This window comes from Rhagoletis zephyria, unplaced genomic scaffold (genome assembly GCF_001687245.7).
Source record: "Rhagoletis zephyria isolate East Lansing unplaced genomic scaffold, Rhagoletis_zephyria_1.1 Rzeph_scaffold_01405, whole genome shotgun sequence".
NCBI classification, from domain to species: domain Eukaryota; kingdom Metazoa; phylum Arthropoda; class Insecta; order Diptera; family Tephritidae; genus Rhagoletis; species Rhagoletis zephyria.
The window spans coordinates 108,405-130,061 of record NW_016158489.1 but is presented as its reverse complement, the minus strand read 5'-3'; the positions used below and the strand labels follow the sequence as shown (position 1 = coordinate 130,061).

Here is a 21,657-nt window from a genome sequence, read left to right as displayed (position 1 = left end):
TTTTTTTTTTTTTTTTTTTTTTTTTTTTTATAAATTTTTTATTTTTTTTATTTTTCTATTTGGCTTTTCTAAGTTAATATTTAAATATGCATACATAGCTATATTTATATAATTGTAATTTTTATTTTATTTTAATACATATTTTTGTAATCCGTTATTTGTATTGCGCAATAAAAGTTTAATTCTTAATGCGCTAATCTACTTAAATAAACAAATAAACATAATNTAAACAAAAATTGCGTTTTTCTCTCTGACGGCAGGCTTTTTCTTTAAAGGACTTTGAAATTTCAAAGTTATGATTAATTCAAAAATATTGTTTAAAAATTTCAGTGAAGTGTGGAATAACAATGTGGAGATGAAAAAGAGATAAAATGTTGAAACAAGAACGAATAGATATTGAAAATCGCCTTTTAGAATTTTGTCCTTGAACATCCTTGAAAATTTTCTAACAGCCGAGTTCTCCAAGCAGAGATGTGATCATATCTATGCAAACCCGTAAATGTGGCATGCATCGCAAATAAATTAAATACCTATACAGAACCGTTAGCGTCAAAAGTGATTTACATTTTGTGTTGTATCGGCCTTAGCTACGAATTTTCAAATTTTCCCTTTGCGGTAAATATTTGTGCAATGGTGCATAAACCCTTCCATGTGTGTTACGGCCTGACCTTAATAATTGTAATTTAAATTACGCAACAGGTTTGGCGGAAACCACAATTCTGTGGGTACTGTTAATTGACAAGCCACATGGCACACGCGAATGATAGTTATGGAAAATCCATTCATAAATTTGAGAACGCGCTTATGCCCCACCCAAGTGCCTGCTACTAATAATAGATTGGCGCTTAAACTTTTGCTAAGAGTGTTTGGCCGAGCTTTTCCTCCGATTTGTGGCATGCGTCCTGATGTTGTCACACAAAGGTGAGGCACCTACAATTTTCTATACTGCAGGATTTAATCAGAAATAGTCCGAGGGCGTTCCGTGCAGTTCCATAAGTGTAGAATATCAACAATCGAGCTATGCATAAACCAAAAGTGTGGCTAGATTGAGATTTTGTGATGATAAGAAATAAAGAAGATATCAATGGTTAAAGTTATTTTTTATTTTTTTTATATCACCTATACTAATCACTTCAAAATAAATGTAATTTGGGGGTATATCACTTAGTGTACATAATTGTTTCTTTTTTTTATATTTTTGAGCCAGAAATACCTAATAACCAAAAAATATATAAATACATATATTTTTTTAAATTACGTTTATTTAAAATTTGTTTTCAAAACGGTTACACTGTATACGTCGCGTGAAAGGTATTTATATTAGCTTTAAATTAGCATTAATACATTTGTGATCGATCCAACAGTTTCCGAGATATATAAAAAATATAAAAGAAAGTTTAACCTCTTTTATCGGCAATTTTTTAATGCATTTTCTTCCATAAAAAGTATGTTCGACAATTTTTTTGTGGAAAAAGTGCGTAATACATTCAGAATAAAAATTTTCAAAAATCAACGCGATTTTTTACGAACTTCAAACTCGCACTTTATGCTATTAAATTTAATGGGCTAAAAAACTGCACACTAATAAAATTCTAAAAAATCTGATTACAAAGCTAAAAATTTAGATGCAATTTTGCAGAATTTTTATAATATTGCACAAAATAATAAATATTAAATGAACCAAAGACAAATAGAAAAAATTTGTTAAAATGACGTGTCCCTATTTATTTTTCGACCACTGTGTTATTAAAAAAGACTGTCCCTATTATCTCATTATGAATATAATGTTTGTTGTTTTTTTGAAATGAGAATGAAGTGTCTTAAATAGTAAAAGTTAATTTGGGGGAATACCATTGAAAATATGGGAATTTTTTCAAGAATTTGGGGGAATTAGCCTTGATACAGTTGGCATCCCTGATTCAATATGAAAAAATAAACGGGGCGACTGCAAGGAGAATGTTGTGACAGAGAATTACTTCTCAGTCTTTATCTTTATTTTTGTCTTGTTTTCTTGTCTCCATCTTTGTGGTTGTGTTTGTCTTTCTCTTCATCTCTGTAGTTATTTTTGTCTTTGGCTTCGGCTTTGTCTTTGGATTTGTATTTGTTTTAATTCTAGTCTCATTCTTTATCCTAATTTCAATTTTTATTCGAATTTCCATTTTCATTTTGGTCTTCACCTTTTTCTTTAGCTTCAGCTTCGTCTTCATTTGCTTTTTCATCATTTCTTTCTCTTTGTCTTCGCCTTTCTCTTTCTCTGCATCTTCATCTTCCTCTTTATTTCTATCTTCTTCGTCATCTTCTTCTTTTTCATCTCCGTCGTCATCTTCATCTTCATCTTCATCTTCTATTAACCTCAGTCTTGATATTTTTTTAATTCCCAACTTTGTCATTAAAATTTTTATCATTTAATGCCTGGTGGAAATCTGGAATTACATTAAATATAAATAAAGTATCATTTTTCTGCTTATAAATGAAAGTGATAACTTGTCACAGTGTGGTAATGCGACTTAAAATTTACTCTTAAGAAATAGCCTTAATAATGTAGTATGCATTACGTAAATACGCGCCTATGCACATACATACATACACATACACTACATATGCACCAACTTTACGCAGCCTTCTCGCTTACTTGGTCGCTGTTATGCGTCATTTGACAAAATACAACTTTCTCTTACCTACATATGTAAAGAAGCCATCTAGGGGGCTTATTGACATAAAGCAGGTTATTTTGCAACCAAAAAAATATCGCATATACGCATGAATACGTTATGCTCCTATTTTTAGACATTTTCCAAGCAAATATGCTATTTTTCAGGGGCATTGCCTACCTCTTTTGAATACAAGGCGTTTTTTCGAAACGGGGATAGGGTACAGGACTTTTATGTTTACAACTAGAATTTTTCATATGCCGTTTGCGTCAGGAGCAATATTGCTCATATCACTTTCAGTTTCCCTCTTACCTTCTATGACATTTATTAAATGATACCATATGTGTGTGTATTTGATATGCAATAGTTAAGTATTTAGGTGACGCTTGAAAGTGAAAGTTAAATTGTTCATTAATTTCAAGCAATTCTTATTAATCAACTTTGCATCCCTATTACGGCTAAATGTACTTTTAGGGTATAAAGGATTATATACATACCGTTCGAAAGGTATTTTGATGCCGAAGGGAATGAACTAATCAAATTTCAAATAAGTTTAATATAAAGCGAAAAAATCGGCCTATCTCGGCAGCCAGTTCAAAAACGTTCTATCGTAGAAAACTCCCTATTTCTCAGAATTTGGTTGAACAACGCCCTATTTTAGAATTCGGTTCAAAAACGCTCTATCTCAGCTTCCGATTCAAAAGCTCCATATCTCAACATATTTTGAATATATTTGCAGTTGATATAGGACGTTTTTAAATCAAATTCTTAAATAGGGCGCTCTTGAGCCATTTTCCACCCAGCCGTCGATATGTATGTACATATATGTACTGAAGACTGGTGCGCTGAAAAGGGCTTGTCAAGTTAGCAGTTTTAATCTAGTCATGTACATACATACATACATCTTATTCCTAAACTGCTGCTTAAAGCATAAACACAGACGGCAGCGTTGATCCGGATCAACTCGGAAATTGACTGCAGTTGATCTGGATTAAGTCCGAGTTAATCCGGATCAAGGCTGCCGCCTGTTTAAGCTTTTAGCACGTTTCTGTAATTCAGTATCAATATTAAAACATACATTTAGGAGGCATTTCCGGCCCAACCAAGTACATGTATGGCATTGGTATTGGTGTCACTTTTGAATTGATTTTTCCGCTTTATGTTAAACTAATTTGAAATTTTAAAAGATGACTGCACATCAGCATCAAAATACCTTTCAAATGATATATAATTGTTTATACCTTACAAATAAGTATAGTTTAGCCGTAAAAGGGGTGCCTATTTGTATATATAAGAATATGATGAACGCATTTTGGCAGCAAATAATGACGAAGTCCTTGATAAGAATTTGGTTTCAGTTTTCGGAATTGGGAACTTTTACAATTAAATAATACTATATAGTGATAAATATTTGATTTAAATTACGATATGGACAAGGTACTTGTATCATACCAGTATGTACGCGTTCCCAAATCATTGTGAAAAAAATTTCGCTTATTTTACATTGGTTAATATGGTCACAGTAGTTATGCTATTATAGGAAAAGCAATAATTTTTTGACCAATATTTAACAAAAATTGTGAGCAAACTTTAATCACCAACATAATTCTAAACTGCATATACATAAATACACGCATATAAACATATATTTTGTTTTTTCTTTCCAGTGCGAACCGCGCAATCAACAGTATAATAACTAAATCTGCGTTGATGCAAATATTTGCAAGTATTTACACACATAAGCCCCACGTGTATGAAAATAGCTGCAAAAATGCAAATGATCACGGTCGACGAATTATTATGAAATTTGATAAATAACATGACAGTGACTAGAAACTTAAAGTGAAAGTGCTCTTTAAACATGTACACATATGCTTAAGTAAATAAGTTAATTAAATAAATTGACTCACTCATTTAAAATCAATAAATAAACAAAAATGGTGATAATTTAAAAAATGTATACATAAATACCGTCGTTTCGCACTACAAATCTATAGAATAATGGCAACATTTTACTGCTAACTATCTGTAAGCCGACAAAAACAAAAGAAAAAAAAACAATTCACTCTCGAATGTACATATGTAAATACATTCAGTTAAAAAGAACTACTCGTAAATAAATATATTTATGTACGTGCAAAGTAAGCGAAGTGTAAAATGCTAATATTTGTGCTGCGTTACTTTTTCGTCTATTGGATTTTGCTGGCTAGCAGCGCCAGCGAGGAGGCGCTTTTGCATGATTTAAATTTGGCAGTGAAGGATTATCCGATAGCTTCATGCAAATTACATTGCATGCATCATATACAAAAGACACAATATGTCGTTGAATTGGCGGAGCGGAACAGTAATTGGGTAAGTAAGTAGTTAGTACAAAGTTGATAAGTTAAAGTTTGACGAGAAGTTTTTGTTGTGAAGTAAAGCATGCCACTTATTTAATACAATTTTTTATTAAGATAGACAAGAAATATTACGCTTAATCATCCTTTCATAGTGTGCTGCTTATTGATGTATATACATACATATGTACGTATGTAGACTGAAATATAAAATTACAGTTTAAAATACTAAAAACACGCTTTATTAAACTAAAAAGTTAAAAATAATTTGTAGATATACTTAATATTTAGTTTAAGTGACTTAAAAAGTTCCCTACCTTAATTTAATATAACTTTTTAAACAAACTTAAAAATAATCAAAGTGATTGACAATAAAATTAATCTTAATCGAAAACAGCGAAAAACTTAGTGAAACTTCCGGTGAAATCAAACTTTGTATACCCAGCGCACGTATTTGGTTTCGTTTTTTTCACCTTTTTAACGGTTTTTTCCCCCTATTTCAAATATTGTTGATAATATGCTCAATAAGACTTAGGGCTGTTTACTCAAACACTAACTGCAGGCAGTGTTGGCAAAATGTTAATCTAATTAACGATTAAAAATTAGCGATTAAAATTAATTAATCGCAATTAACTGTACGTAACTCATTATTAGCTTAACAGCGTAGTTATGCGATGTGTGCTTGGCTATCGAAATATATATTCTCATCTCTTTAAAAGGTGTTACACTAGAGAGCAACTAATTGGAAGCTTACTGTATTGTGGCTACTTCTGCTTGAACTTTAAGTTGATGGAGGGTTATTTGCAGAAGTTAAAGTTACAACTTTTATTAAAAAAAAGCGCTCTATTATTATTATTAAAGTTATTTTTTTACGTTTATTTAATTACTCCTCAAATAAAAGATATTTTTGATTTTTATTTTATAAATTCAAAATAACAATTGATTTTGATTTTCATCTAAATAATCTGCAAATATGTAACAGTTTTTTTTCCATTTTTAAATTATATGTCTTAGATAACAGTTATAGAGGACTTTTATTTATAAAAGTCATAAATAAAAAATCAGTCAGTGAATTTTAGTTTAAAAGTCATCAATATAAATCAGTCACTGACATTTATTTTTTATATCATACTTAGAGTCATTTGTATAAATCGTAGTAAACTTTTGTTTTCCAACACTTTCTTAACTGCGAAAAATGTTAATGACTTTTATACGTATAACTTAAAAAATAAAAGTGGTGACTGACTTATATTTATGGCTTTTCAAAGTATAAGTCTCTGAATGTTTTTTATTGATGATTTTTATAAATAAAAGTCCCCTATAACTGTTATCTAAGACATATAATATAAAAATCAAAAATAACTGTTATTTGCAGATTATTTAGATAAAAATATAAAATAATTGTTATCTTGGATTTATAAAATAAAAATCAAAAATAACTGTTATTTTTTTAATTTTGCATAAAAATTGCAAATAAAATTTTATTTTAAAATTTGATTCCCAATTGGTACGTATCACTTAGTTGTAGAACATTTCCTTCATAATGAAATTTTCAGTAACATTTTTCATCAATAACTGTTATTTGAATACAACAATCCTTTTTCCATATTCCCCTCTTTTTGAAACACTATTCTCTTATTCTATTTTTAGGTCAATCAATATTGTAACGATTACTGCCGCCATGGGAATGCAACAACTTCCTTGCATTCGGAAAAATATCATCAAATACATATCCCTTACAGAATGGCATTAATATGCCGAGACGACAGAAGCCTTACATTTCATGTCACATACCTAAGCAGTGCTGAAAGTTTAAGTGATGATATTGAAGAAGACGACGAAGAGTCAAGTTTCCCAAAGCCATATGCAACAGCAGAAGACAAGTATAAGAGCATCAAATTAAGAAGTGAAGATGAAGATCACAATGTATACACGATGTCAGTGAAAGTAAATAATGAAACAGAGCCTCAGATGGAAGCCACACTAACAAATCCCTACGTTGACACCGGGCAAAAGCGTCAACCGTCAGCCGCGATTTATATGGTTAAAGTACAAAGCGGTGCAACTGTGACTATTTATGTGGTAAGTGTGGGTGGGTAGAGGCAATGGAAAGTGGGTTTGAAAAAGTTATCAGTTGATGTTGCACATTATATTAGGATTAAGTGCAAGTGGATTAGTGTTTAAAAGTAATTGTAAAAAGATAAATTAAACAAGTGTTTGCAAACTCGAAGTACTTTGCGAGGGTTGTTAGGTAACTGTGCTAGGGATTTTCGGTATGTCGTTATCACAATCCCAGGATCCCGGGATTAGTCCCGGGATTTAGATATTAATTTCTTTTGAACAACTTAAATCGAAAAAATTGAAATGGCGCTTTTATTTTTTCTGTTTGACATCAGGATTTATTTTAAAGGACTTTGTAATTTTAAAGTGATGTATGATTAATTCCAAAATTGTTTAAAAAATTCAATGCAATGTAGAATGAAAATAGAATTTAAAAAAAGTAAATTTTTTTTGGAATCCCAAGGACGTTTAGGTAATTTTTAAGCTGATATCGAGTTTATATAAGTCCTTAACCTATCATTTTTTTCAAAAACAAATATTGCGAAATTTCAAGGATAAAATTTTAAAAGGACACTTTCGATACTTACCAGTCTTTCTGCACGAAAAACTTGAATCTGTTTAAATTCTACAGAATTTCCTTTTTAATTTGATACCCACACTTCTTCTCTTCGCACATTTCTTTTTATACCCGAGCGCACTTGTGCACAAGGGTATTATAACTTTGTTCACATAACGGTTGTTTGTAACAGGCAAAACGAATCGAGATAGATATAGACAAATGTATACATAAATGATCAGAATGAAAAGAGAAATCGATTAAGCGGTGACTGTCTGTCCGTCCGTCCGTCCGTCCGTCTGTGCACACGATAACTCGAGTAAAAATTGAGATATCTTAACGAAACTTGGTACGTGGACTTCTTTTGGGCATAGGACGGATGGTATTGAAAATGGGTGAAATCGGACAATAACCACGCCTACCTCCCATATAACGGTAATTTTCAGAAATACGAAAAGTGCGATATTTTAGTAACTACTGAAGATAATTCACTCAAAATCGATATTTACAATGAGTTTTAGACGAGAAATAAGAATATTAAAAAATTTTGGCAAATGGGCGTAACCACGCCTACTTATGGTTACATGTGTATATCTTGGTAACCGCTGCACCAATTTCTTCCAAACTTGGCACAGTTGTTGGTCCTGCTACAACATACCAAATCGGACAATAACCACGCCCACATCCCATATAACGGCAATTTAGGAAAATACGAAATCCTCGATAAATCAGTAAATATTAAAGCTAATTTATTCAAAATTGATTGTTACAACAATTTTTTGCCAAGAAATACGCTTATGATACATTTTGGAANTTATTGTGCTTGCCACATAAAAGCAAAGCGTTGAAAATTATTGAAATCGGACTAAAATTACGACCGCTTTTCATATAACGGTATATTTCAGAAATGCTTGAAACTGCAATATTTCGAAATTTAAGGACGCTAATTTACTTAAAATTTATACACCCCGGCTTATCGTGTAGCGGTAGCTTTCGGAAAGGTGGAAAACTTATATTTAATAATTGCGCCGGGTATTTAATGTTCGGCTCCGCCCGAACTTAGACTTTCTTACTTGTTTTCTTTTTAAATTTTTTACACGGTGTTGTATGTATAATGAGCTAGACATTTATAAAAAAAAAAGTATTAACTATTAAATAAAAAAAAGAAATATACTGAATACTGGTCAAGAAAAAGAGTTTAGATTATTGCCATCAGTGCAAATTACAAATCCCGGATCTAGGGTTTAACATTCCTAGCTAGTACTTATGCAGGCAGCACAAGTGTGCGATTTAAAGTAACTGGGCAGCAGATGTACCACTTCATACAATGAAAAGCGATGTAGTAATGTTCAAAATTTTTAAGGATCTAGTATATTGCTATTCCGGTTAAAGTATATAGGATTTAACAATTCGGTTGCTTTCTGATTTTCAAACTAATCCGTTAGTGTACAAAATAAATTTTGTTAGATACTTCATCCTTAAATAAGTGCTAACTAGTTATTTAAATGTGATGCTTTAACAATAAAAATATTTTATGGCCTACACTTTTGCTAAGTGTTTGACTGCGCTTCTTCTCCAATTTGTGGTGGGTGTCTTGAAGTTGATACAAAAATGGAGGGACCTATGTACATTTTTAAGTGTGATTTCACACAGACGATTGAAGTCCATACCGTTACCGGAGAATTTACGGCCAAATTATACAGATAATTTCCGGAAACCAAGAGCAATGTTTAAGAACATCGCAATCCTCTTGTCAAACTGGAATACCTTGTTGCATCCTATTTTGCCAGCTTCCACCAAATTCGGCAGAAAGCTTGCGCCCACGAGACCAATTCGTAGGCTGCTAAAGTAGTAATTAAATAAAAAAAGGACTCTTGTGCCTTTTAAGGTGCAAAATTTTTGTGAAGTTATTCCTTTTCGCGTAACTGATTTATGAGCATATTCATGGGCAAAATAAAGTCGAACCAACTTTACAGTTGACCTTATTTCGATTAAGTAAATGCGTCATACATTCCAAATATAAACAATATTGGACCATAAGAGTTTTTCAAATATCTTGATGCCTGCGCCACCTAGCGGATTAATTCATCTTTCATATTGCATTGCCATCATATTCTGAGCTAAATAAGTTTGAAGTTTCAAGTCTCTAGCTCATCGGAAAGTTGACTAAAGATTTAATTGCGAGGTTTGACTAAGCACAGTTGAAAGTAAGTAACCTTCATTTTATTAGGTAATCTGTTATTAACCCGATAAATACGTATAAGTTCTAGCACTTAAAAAAAATTTCAAAATGAAAATTTTTTTATTTAAAAAGTAGTAACTCCACAGGAGCAGTTTAGTAAATATTGGTAAATTATAAAGGGTGAGAAAGGTCAATGCCCTAGGGTTAAACAAATATCACTAATAAATAAAGTTCTCTTGCCACTTATTTCTATTTAATTTGCATTTTCTATTCTCTTTTTTCAACAAACCCTCTGTCAGTCTAATGATAACTTCTTCACAATAACTGATTTGAGGAATTCCACCACCTACACCATTTCTGCTGTGGCAGTGAATGCCAAACATGAATATTCCATTGTAGCACGAGCGCAAGAATTCACGACTTTAGAACAGGATTATACGCCTGGCGTGGTGCGTGAAATGCATTTAAAACGGTTTTTGGCGGATGAAACCAGTGAAATGCATCTAATGGCGGAGATTACTTGGAAGCCACCAAAAGGTAGGGGTTAAAGTTAAGCATTTAAATAAATATCTGGTATACTCTATATATATGCATCTCTATATATGTATGTAAGTACATGTGTATGAGTGTATGTACAGTAAATATGGAGTGTTAAGTTTCATAAATGAAAGATATGAAGTCAAAAGCGGACAAAGCGAAAAGGTATATTTATATCACACCATGCAGTTAGCCAATCTCTTGTGTTATTTATTACATTTTCTACATTCTCACCTCTCCTCTCTTTGCAAAAAGACCAAACATGCCACTATATTATACTCTACTTCGATGAGAATCAAGGATCCGATATGACGCCCATGGAAATACGTAATGTGAGTATTAAAAGATTTCAATTTATGCATATGTATATGAAACTAGAGTCATATATACATATGCACACGTAATATTCTATATGAGTAGCTATTAGTCACTAAGCAAACCCTTTATTAGATGAGAATGTTGGTAAGTCAGTATGTGTGCTTGTATTTATATGCAGTTTTTTTCGGCTACACTGTGCAAAAATTTATAGCTTTTATTTTAGGGACTCACTGAAATAATCCCCAAAGGTAAGTATCAGTGCTGGGTCAAGCCCCAACGGGATATCGCTCTCCCTTATCAAACATTTCCTGTACAATGGTTCAAAGTTAACACTTTTTTGACCGCAAATTCAATTATGTTAAATTTATAGTTAGGCATACGAAGTTTTAAGAATCTACTTCAAACATAATACAATGCAACAAATTTTATAAATTTGGAGTAGTTGGAAATCGGGCCAAGTGCATTGGTTACCACGTTTTGTTTATGTCTATTTAAAGTTTGAGATCTAAGATCTCAAAATGAAAATTTATAATTTTTGTTTATTGCAAGCTTTTATTCTTCCTTATCCTGAGTTTTACCTGAAAAAAAAATTCATCCGAAAATTTGTCATCCGCCCTTAGTAAAACCATGGAAACCAAGAGTGAAAGTGAACCGGTTCGGGGAAAATGAAACTCATGATAAGGCTGATTGTGTTTTACCCAGGGACGTGAACCGGTTTTGAACCGGAAACCTGTTTTTTTTTCTATTAATTACCTGAACCATTAACCAAACTGAAATTTTTCACAAATGTTTGATCCGAACCTGAAACCGAAGCACTTTCCATAAGGGTTTAAAGGTTCGTAGTGACATGTTTCAACCAATTTGCAATAGATAAATTTACACACCTTTTTTTCTTTTTGTTAAGTATGGTATTACATACCATGTTTGTTTACCATGTGCCAATATCAAATGTAAAGGCAACCCATCTCATTTGACAGACACTGGACACTTAGCCTTTCGCGTTGTTGCACTTGACACTTGACACTGCTGGGTGGTGCAATTCTTTATATATAGAGGCTTTTGCTAACGCGACTCAGGGCCGTTTACTCGATTGCCTACAAAAAATTTATGGCCGGTCTGCTTTATCGACTTTTTATCGATCGCGTGTTATAAGGATGTGAGCGAAAAATTGACAGGCAATCAAAGCTCCGATTCTCTTTAACAGGCGGTCTAGAAAACGGCCCTTAACACGTCAATATACTCCGAAGGTTTTCATGTTCAAAATGTCTTTGTTGTATCAATGCAGCATTTTTATATGAAAAATTTCACAACAACGAGATTTTTTCAGAGCCCTCAGCAAAACGTTTGTTATATTGAAATTTTTGCTCATCGAGGTTTGTTATGTCGAGGTTTCACTATATATAAAAAGGCCACTACTGTTTTCTAAGCATTAAAAATGTAAAAATTAATAGTTTACCATTAACGTATGTACATACCTACAAATGTAGTATTTATGTATGAGCATAGCTGTGGCATTTTGATAAAACAACCTATCTTGAGTTAAACCATTTTCCCCTTAAAGAAATATTTTATTGGGTTACCAAACAATATTTTAAACATTACCTAGCCATAAGTGTAGTTTAAAAAGGACTTTTAATGGAAGCTTGATCTAAATATACATATATATATTCTTTTAGGGAAAACGTATTCTGTTTTAAACTTAAGTCACTTAGATTGTTTTATCAAAATGTCACGATATTTATGTACATATATACTTTATAATTCAACGACTGAAAACTTTCACTTTTTTTATTTTCCGCAACTCTTTGAACCTGGCTACTTTTTCAACGTCCTGTCGCAATTTTCCATGAAAACAGCCACGTTACTTATACACGTATACTTTGGAGAATTTAACTTTTTCGGCCGTCTACAAGGTTGGCATACGCGCCAAAAATACGAACAATTCCGTCAAAGAGAGTAAAATGGTTTGGTTCAACATACAGGCCCCATCCTGTGCGGAATGGTACAAATACAATTTCAGCATTTGCCGTAAGTTAAATAAAAAAGAAAAAACTTTTACATTACTTTAAAGCTATCCATGTACAATTTTGGCCGTATTACACCAAAAAATAAGTGCTTTTACCAAATTTGTGGTTGTGGTTGGTATAAAGAAAAATAAATTGAATTTACTGCCGCATTTATTGGTAAAATATGTAACAATTTATAAAAATTGATAAAATATACAAAAGTTCTATTTTTTTGTAGTTATTAGCGCCAGCGCCATTACAAACACTATCTCACTGAAATCGTACGAATATGGCTTCGTTCCCAGTCGGCGAAATGAGGAGCAATTGAAAACAAAAGCCTTCAGGAATTGATTTTTCAATAAGGCCTTCTTTTTGGAAGCTTTATTAGAACTGGGTATATATATGTATGTACATATGCATGTGTGTGTATATGTAGTTGTTAGACATGGCAAGTGCAAATCCTTTTGAAAAGTCCGTCAAACTCCATCATTTCCAAAAGAGTAGTTACACTTTGCAAGTAAAGTAACTTTCGAAAGCAATTTTTATTTTCGAAAATCGAACTTTTCAATACTACTTTTGTGACCTTATATCAGTGAAACACTGTTTAAAACATAAGTTAGACCGATTCTGGAATACGGTTCGGTGGTTTGGAATCCAAGGAATCATATTTACTCAGCCAAGATAGAATCAATTCAAAGCAATTCCTACTTGTTGCCTTAAGAAATTTCCGATGGGATTCTCAATATAATCTTCCACATTAAATGTGTCGCTTAAAACTTATTAACCTTCCACATTAAATGTGTCTCTTAAAACTTATTAACCTTCCTGCACACTTGTCAGTCGCAGGGAAAGGATTGATATAATTTTTATGGTTAAATTCATTGTTGTCAAACATGGGCTTTTCCTACCAAAACTAGTAGGTTTTTTCCATTTGGTAGATTGGTAGGATTGATGGTGTTTTGGTAGGTTTCGGCACAATGAGTAAAAGTTATTTGCGAAAAATAGAAAATTTGTATCTCCAAACATTTTAGCAACCCTTTTTACACGAATATTTCACCGGAGCGTTCGCATAACGGCGGCCGCAAAGATGTTAATATACCTGACTCCTAAGCACAAACGTACACCCTTATAATTGTCAATATATAATACGAACATCCCCATATCGCCACCTAAGGGTTAAAAGATGCCAAGTCCATTTTTATAAAATTCTTCAGGAGAGACGAAAAATCGATGTAGTTTTGGTATTAACTGCCATTCTGCATAAAAAACTAGATTTTGAAAAGAAAATGGACTTGGCACCTATTCACCTTTAGGTAGCGATATAATTTATGGCTTACTTGGACCAAGATTCCAGAAATGTCTACCATTGGGCTCGTGCCCAGCCATATTCCAGGCGGAGGTCTTCGCAATCGAAGTCTGTGTTGGCGAATGTCATCGTAGAAGGCAAATGAGGCCAGAATAAATATTATGTCGGATATTCAGGTAGCGTTAAAGGCCTTAGAGTCTTTTAAAACGAATGGAATGGGCATACTCAAAATGTTTCTAAGACATCTAATTTAAAAGCTCACAATTTTGATGAAACTTTATCGAATTTTGGTAATTTTTGTACAAAGTTTGATTTACATGGTTTTTTTTTTTTGTTATATAAGGAGCTACACTTTCATAAAAAAATAATAAACATTAAATAGTCGAAAGGGGAATAGGCAAAGAATGCTAAAATGCTTCTTCCCTATTTACATATATGTACATATTTCCGCCACTGTATCTACAGCTTATATTTTTCATATTCATGAATTTTTTGAAAGAATTTGTATTAAGTAGTTCTTACAATCTAACTAATGTCAAATTTCCTTTGTCTGTTTTAGGGAATTTTTAACCATTATCGTAAGATATATTTTATTTGGGCCACCGTAACGAATATAAATGAGAAATATTTATATTTATTAAGAAAACCAATTATAGCAACCAAAAAATGTTTTGGTTACCAATAATCATTATCGAAGGTAATTTTACTTTTTGATTATCGATGACAACTTTTACAGTAAATAGCTAACTTCTAAAGCCTTTTCCAAAAAAGCATAAAAATAAAATAAATAAAATTACTTTCGATAATGAGTATTGGTAACCAACAAATTATTTGGTATTATAGCAACAAACGTTATTCATAACCAAAACAAAAAAATTATTCTCACTTATATTGGTTACGATGACCAAAATTAAATATATCTTAAATTTATGGTTGATTATAACCATTATTTGAATTAATCAATGGATAAATAAGGCAATTTCATCATTTCTCTTATAACTGTTACGTCCCTGGTTCTTTTTAATAATTTTTTGCGAGAGTACAGGAAGAATTAAAAAGACAAACACTGCAAATCGGGATTTAATCGGTACAAATATGAAAAAGCGGGACACTTACACGCCCCGACTTTAAAAAATATTCAGCGGGAAAATTTTCTCAAAATTAGTACTGTACCGCCAAAATCGAGACGAATGGTCACCGTATTTATACCTGATACAACATATATGTATGTATTGTGTGAATGTATTTAAAAAACATGTAAATACCTGCTACCAGGTAAAATATATATGCTTGAGCAAACTTTGTTTCAAATTTGTGTTTACTTTGTTATCGGAGTCTCGTTTACATTTTATTTTAGCTACTCTGCATTCAGGAGAGACGGCGGTTACTTTGTAGGTACTTATTGTTACACAAGTGTCAAGCTCTTACTTAGTACATGATGAAAGTTAAATTTTGTTTCCAAATTTAGTTCGTATTTCGAACAGATAACAGGAAATAAATATTTGTTTAATGAATTCAATGAAAGCCTTTAGCTTGACAGTCAAATTAGTGTGAAATTTCGAATAAAGTGAAGCACTAACTACAAATTAAAAATTACACAATTTCAACTAAGCGGTGATGAGTTTTTATGGCAAATTGTTTAGTACGTAAAAACATATATATGCACATAAAAACAACTGTTATTCCTCGCTTCAGCTTCGAGCTGAATTCATTGGAGGTGTTAATCATTGTAACTGCCAACAGTGACGTGTGGCCTTAAATGGAAAAACACTTTGTTTGTTACCAGGACGTACTTTGTCGTGTTTGTCATTCACCGCTGGATAAAGCGCTTTTGCCTCCTTCTCTAAGCTGGAAAATGCTGCGCTGCAGTGGCGTACACTGAGCGGAAAAGATATTAAAATCAAATAGAAACGTAAATGATCCTACTATAAACGTCAACGAAAGTACTGTATATTGTTAAATATTAAATTCAATTACGCGCATATTAAAATGACCGCATTCGTTCTGAAAAAGCATCCGTGAAGCGAATAATCAAGACAAAAAACTAAAAAAAAATATTTAATTTGCACCGAAAAAGGGATGCAGCGGGGGGCTTGTTTACTTTACATAGATATGTATTTGGGGGCTTTTTCGTTCAAATGCACTTTCATTCTGCACTTCGCAGATGCTTTTTCATTGCTTGGTAATACAAAACCAAAATTCGTATTAACATCTTGGAACCGTCTGGAATCTAACCAATACCAGCGCGCGCCTCTGCAAAGTCACCTACAGCCAAGCGTACATTTCTTACAATCATTCCAACAAATTTAATTTCAAATTGAAAAGAAAAATTCATTGAAAATAATTTAAAATCGCACACGGAAAAACCGAAAAGATAGACAAATTTTGATACTTTTTTCTTTCGTCTGTCGATTTTAGAACTGGTTCGGAACTATCGAAAAAGGGATGCAGCGGGGGGGCAATTGATACTTCCTAGGACATCGCCATGTTAAATTCGCCAGTTCTTTTCATGCAAAAGAGATTTATCGCGAACCAGTACTGGGCCTAAATGCACTAGAAACGCACCAGTTCAGAACTAGAGATTTTTCTCCCATCACTTACATATACATACTCAGATGTGAACAGTCAAATACGTACGTAACAAATTTTTGTATGAAAATATTATTTTTAAATACGAACATTTTTAAACGATAATGAAATATAAAGTATTCATTTTGTCTATGCATTATTTCCCTCAGTGTAGATAGCTTCATAACATAGGGAGGGGGAATATATGGATAAATGGGATTCAATATTCCATATCGGCTTTCATTGTGTTGCACCAATCATTGTAATGATCTAGCTACTGCTGTGCTGTGTATTTGATGGTTAATAAGCCGATTGTGAGAAATTTGATTGAAGTTGAATATTTGAGAACAACTTCGTATGTAAGGCAGTGGCTGAACGTGCAGAAGTGCTTGCTGTTATTTGATGGCTTCCAGCAGTACGAATATCGTCAGCGCGATACATAATTTTAATTTTTTATTTTTTTCTGTTTTTGGTTTTTCATAATGACGAAAAAGCCTCTGTGAAGTGCAGAACCAAATAAAACGACGAAGAAAATTTATTCAAGTTGAACATTTAAAGACAAATTTATAAAAGCGGCTGTAGCTGAGTGTGTAGAGATGATTGCGGTTATATGCTAATCCCGTCAGAGACAACGTTGTATCTCCGAATTATGAAAACGCACCTGCGAAGTGCAGAGCATAAACGTATTCAAACGAAAAAATCGACAACCAAAAGTTTGGTTTGCAAATACATATCGTGTAGGAGCGCTATAAATGCGGCGTACATGTGCGTAAATGAATTTAAAGGTAATTATGTATGTACATATGTATTCTTAAACCTCCATAATTATATCTATTTATCCAGGATAAGCCTTTGTTGGAAATAAATCATAGCTACTCAATGAACTATTTATAAATTATCACAATATTCAAATGCTATTAACACACATACATATGTTGCTCGTATTTACATATGTATGTTGTAATGATTGCTCCCTACAGGAAATGTATCTATAAGTTAATTTGAAGTTAATTAAGAAGGAACTAAAATTCACTATTATCTGTATATTTTCTTGGAGGAAAGCTGACTAGTATATGTATTTGTATGGCGCTGGTCGCGAAATAGTCAAGGGTGGTTACCTCTGTATTAGGTGTCAACTAACTACTTTTGGACATAAAATATCGATAAAAAAGGAAATATTTTTTCAAGTTTTTTTTTTTACAAACTACCGATTACGCATTGCATGACTCCTGCATTACTTTTCAGCTGGTTTCAAGTTAACTTTTTATAGTTCACTAAAAGTTATCGAAATTCCGCAAATGGGATATTTTTTCTAGTGTTCCTAGTACTTACGCGTCAATGCATTAATATTGGCTGATGGCTATTATTTAAGCTTTGTCCTGCACATACTCTATTTGTGAACGCCGCTGGTTGACAGAGTTCGGATCTGTCAATGATGATGGCTAACTGATGGTTGTATATTGGCTTTTCGTGTATACGAGTACAGTAACATAAATACATGTATGTACATTAGACTGCATCACTCCCCATACAAAAACAAATCGGTACTGTGTTTCCATTGGAATTATGAAATATTTCATATTTTAAGACTTGCACTAAAATATTTCGGAAAATATTAAGATTTGCGTGAGCTGGACCAACGTAAAAACACCTCCAAAAATCGAGGTTTTTATGAATAAAAATAGTATTTTAAAATATTTTTTGAAAAAAAAAATCACCTCTGATAACAAAACAGTTTAAGTTAAAAAAATTTGCATGAAAACATAAAAAAAGAATTCTACGGAATTATAATAATGAGATTTTTAATGCTGTTTTTGAACTTTTTTCAAAGATTGGTTTAAGAAAACCTTGAATAACTTAGCCAAAGCTTTACCGATTTAGGCTTGCGAGGTGTCATTGGATTGTATTTTTTCACCCTTTTTATTTCTTCGCAAATAAACTCATTTAAAATATGAAAGAGAAAGGTAAGATGAACGAGCGTCAATCGCAGTTGAGTTAAGATGCGTTGATAATTAAAAAAAAAAATAGAAACGAATGAGTCTTTTTTTGCAAAGAATTCAAAAAAGTGAGAAAATAACTTTACATTGATACTTCATAAGTCAAAATCGGAATAGTTTTGGCGCAGTTATTCAAGTTTTACTTAAACCGATCTTTGAAAAAAGTGAAAAAACAGCATTATTACGATTCCGTTGAAAAAGATTTTAAATATTTTTAATTCCCTTTTTTTTAAACTGAAACAGTTTTGTCATCTGAGGCGATTTTTCAACATTCTCATGTAGTCTGGGTAACTCATACGCCATGTACATATGTGATAAATGGTAGACCGAATATGGATCCGCCATTATGAATTTTTTAAATTTGATTTCGGACTCATAGTCAGCTGCCTAAAGAACCGCCAATTGTAAAGTTTTAAGCGTATCCAATCGATTTTGAATTTTTTGTCCACCACGTTGGATCCGCCATTTTGAAGTTTTCTAATCCGAATTCAAATTCGTAATCAGCGAACCCGATAACTCACGCATAATGAATTCCAAATGAATCCGGTAAATTTTTAAAAAATCTTCAGCCATATTGGATCCGCCATTTTGAATATTGAAATTATGATGGTACACACGTGATCAGCGATCCTAAAAATATTAGAATCCGTCTTGATCTATCAACTGACAACTGTTTTAATAAACTGAATGACAAACTTATTTGCGCGTTTACGGACATACGCTTGCTAAGAGTCGTAGCATTTACATACGTAACCCTGAATTTTCAATTCTGCCACGTCTTGTTTGGTGCATTATAAATTTTGCGAGACTTCTGATATGCTTTACATTAATTCATATCGTATGGAATTTTGGGCAGAGCTTTGGTCCGTTTGACATGGAATGACCCATACATATAAATATATATGTATACATTATATAATTTTCAACTAGGCATCTGCGTCGTATTTAAGGCGTATAACACGAAGTGATGCCTATGCTTCGAGTATTACTATATTTTTAGCATACATGTCAAATGCGATGTGCTTTGGGATATGGTTTGACGGTATAAGTACTCGGTTTGTACATTTTACACTTCTCGTTGTTGCTGAATTTTCCTGATTATTTTTCTTCATCTACAATCGTTACAATTTTAAATAACTAGCATATAATTTCATTAAACAGCGCCTTTTACACCTAAAGGATTGAAAGTAAATCGCAAATATATACGGGAAAATACATACGCTTTAAATATAACTTGGCAAAGAGCTGAATATCCGCTGAGCTACTATATGATAATGGTCGTGGATCATATAGATGGTGGCCGAGATTATACTTTCAATGTTGATAAGGTAAGAAAATATTTTGATGAATTTATGGTTAAGTAATTGTACATAAAATGTAGAAACAGGAAAAAAATTTAAATATAAATGTAAATGTAAAATGTAGAACAGGACAGGTATGTACGTATGTATGTACTTAAACATGCTTACATACACCTCCAAAGAAATAACAACAGCAGTAGAGCAAGTTTGGTAAATGCTTCGAAATTCGTCCCTAGTTTTCGGGAAGTAAGTTTAAAGTTTATTGAAAATTTCAGCTCAAGAAATGAGAGCTCGTAAAGTACAACAAAAATATGTAAAACTACAGATGATTAGCTCTTTGTGACTTTTTTGTAACACAAAACAAAAAAAAAATATTAAAAAAATAAAAAAATGAGAGCACGGCGTCTGGCAACAGCCGCTCTTAAAGATTTTACCAAAAAAATTCGATGACAAAAGGTTTTTGAACATTTAGAATTTTCAAAGTAATTTTCCCGTTATCATAATGTGCGGCCCTGTGCCGCGGATCATCAGTCGCCCATGCTTTAATCCGGCCCTCACAAAACATATAGCAAAAGCAACAATTTTTGCAATATAATTCATCAAATAACATTTTGAATTGTGTCAGATATTTCATTATGATATTCTATACATATGTACGTTATTATATGCAAATATACTAATTTTAACCCATTCACGAAATACATTAGGGGTATTCAAGATCCGGTGCATACTATATAGCATGGTGCATAGCTAGCATAAATAGCTATGATTGGCTAATTTTGTTGTTGTTTGAACACATGAAACAACAACAAAATTATCCAATTATTCTATTTATGCTATCTATGCACCGTATGCACCGAATCGTGAATACACCTATTATAAAGTTAATTATTTAATATCTACTGTAATTTGAATAAGTAATTAAATTAAAACCACAAGCTACTACAAAACATGCATATAATACTTATACATACATACAGATGTACCAAAATTTATTATGTATTTCCATTTTATTAAAGGACGCCTGTATGTATTTCATACCGGAAGTAGAACTGAACGGTACACTGTTTGATGTGCATTTGGTCGCCTTCACGCCTGGTGGCAATGCAAGCGCTGTCCTACAAGAAGCCAATAGCCGCACGGTGCTGCTGCCAGGTAAAATAAACAACTAATGATAATTATCCATTCAACTTGTTATTCATTTGTATGTGCAATTAAATATGAGCATTAGATTGTAAGGGTCGTTCGTTTACAAATTGTACTTAAGCTTTTTCATGCACTAAATGGGTACGATACGATTACTAGAACCAAAGATATTGAATTTTGAATATGGCAAGTTTCGGTAAAAAATCTAAAATGTAAACCTTCATATCTCTGAAAATAAAATTTGTTTAATGAATTCCTGATACAGGTGTCGACTAAATTTCCGAAGGAATTCCTAAAAAAAAGTTTGGTGTTATTTATCAAAGTGATTTTTTTTTTTGTGAAATCCGTACGATTTTTAACAGAACGACCCCGACCCATATAAGGATGTAGGCTGAAGAAGACAACATCAATGTCCACATACATATGTACATATTAGACTCCTGCGCAATTCCATTTAAACGGCCCAACAAGACATCCGATCGCCGCGCAAATACTTTCCATCCCCTACTTTCATCGTTCGGGTCAATTGTGAGTAAGCATAAACCAGTTTCAGCAAGCGTACGTAAACTACCGATCAATAGCAACACGCGTAGAGTATTTACTTTGCCTTCCGCAACTACTGCGAGTAAAAGGTATTTGACAGTAGAGTACTCTACTGGTAGTACTTGAGTATTTTCGAAGAAAACATACAT

At 32.5% G+C, this 21,657-nt stretch overlaps 1 protein-coding gene across 1 annotated transcript in view; it reads left to right on the top strand.

The window, feature by feature from the left end:
* The first annotated feature begins 4,324 nt into the window (after positions 1-4,324).
* The window catches only part of tor (tyrosine protein kinase receptor torso), a 63,179-nt gene continuing 45,846 nt past the window's right edge, over positions 4,325-21,657 (top strand). The window contains exons 1-7 of the mRNA XM_017617434.1: positions 4,325-5,003; positions 6,638-7,069; positions 10,086-10,323; positions 10,579-10,655; positions 12,498-12,669; positions 19,680-19,846; positions 20,839-20,974. Of these exons, the coding sequence (XP_017472923.1) occupies positions 4,809-5,003; positions 6,638-7,069; positions 10,086-10,323; positions 10,579-10,655; positions 12,498-12,669; positions 19,680-19,846; positions 20,839-20,974 (1,417 nt within the window). The 5' untranslated portion in view covers positions 4,325-4,808. The remainder of the gene's footprint in view (positions 5,004-6,637; positions 7,070-10,085; positions 10,324-10,578; positions 10,656-12,497; positions 12,670-19,679; positions 19,847-20,838; positions 20,975-21,657) is intronic.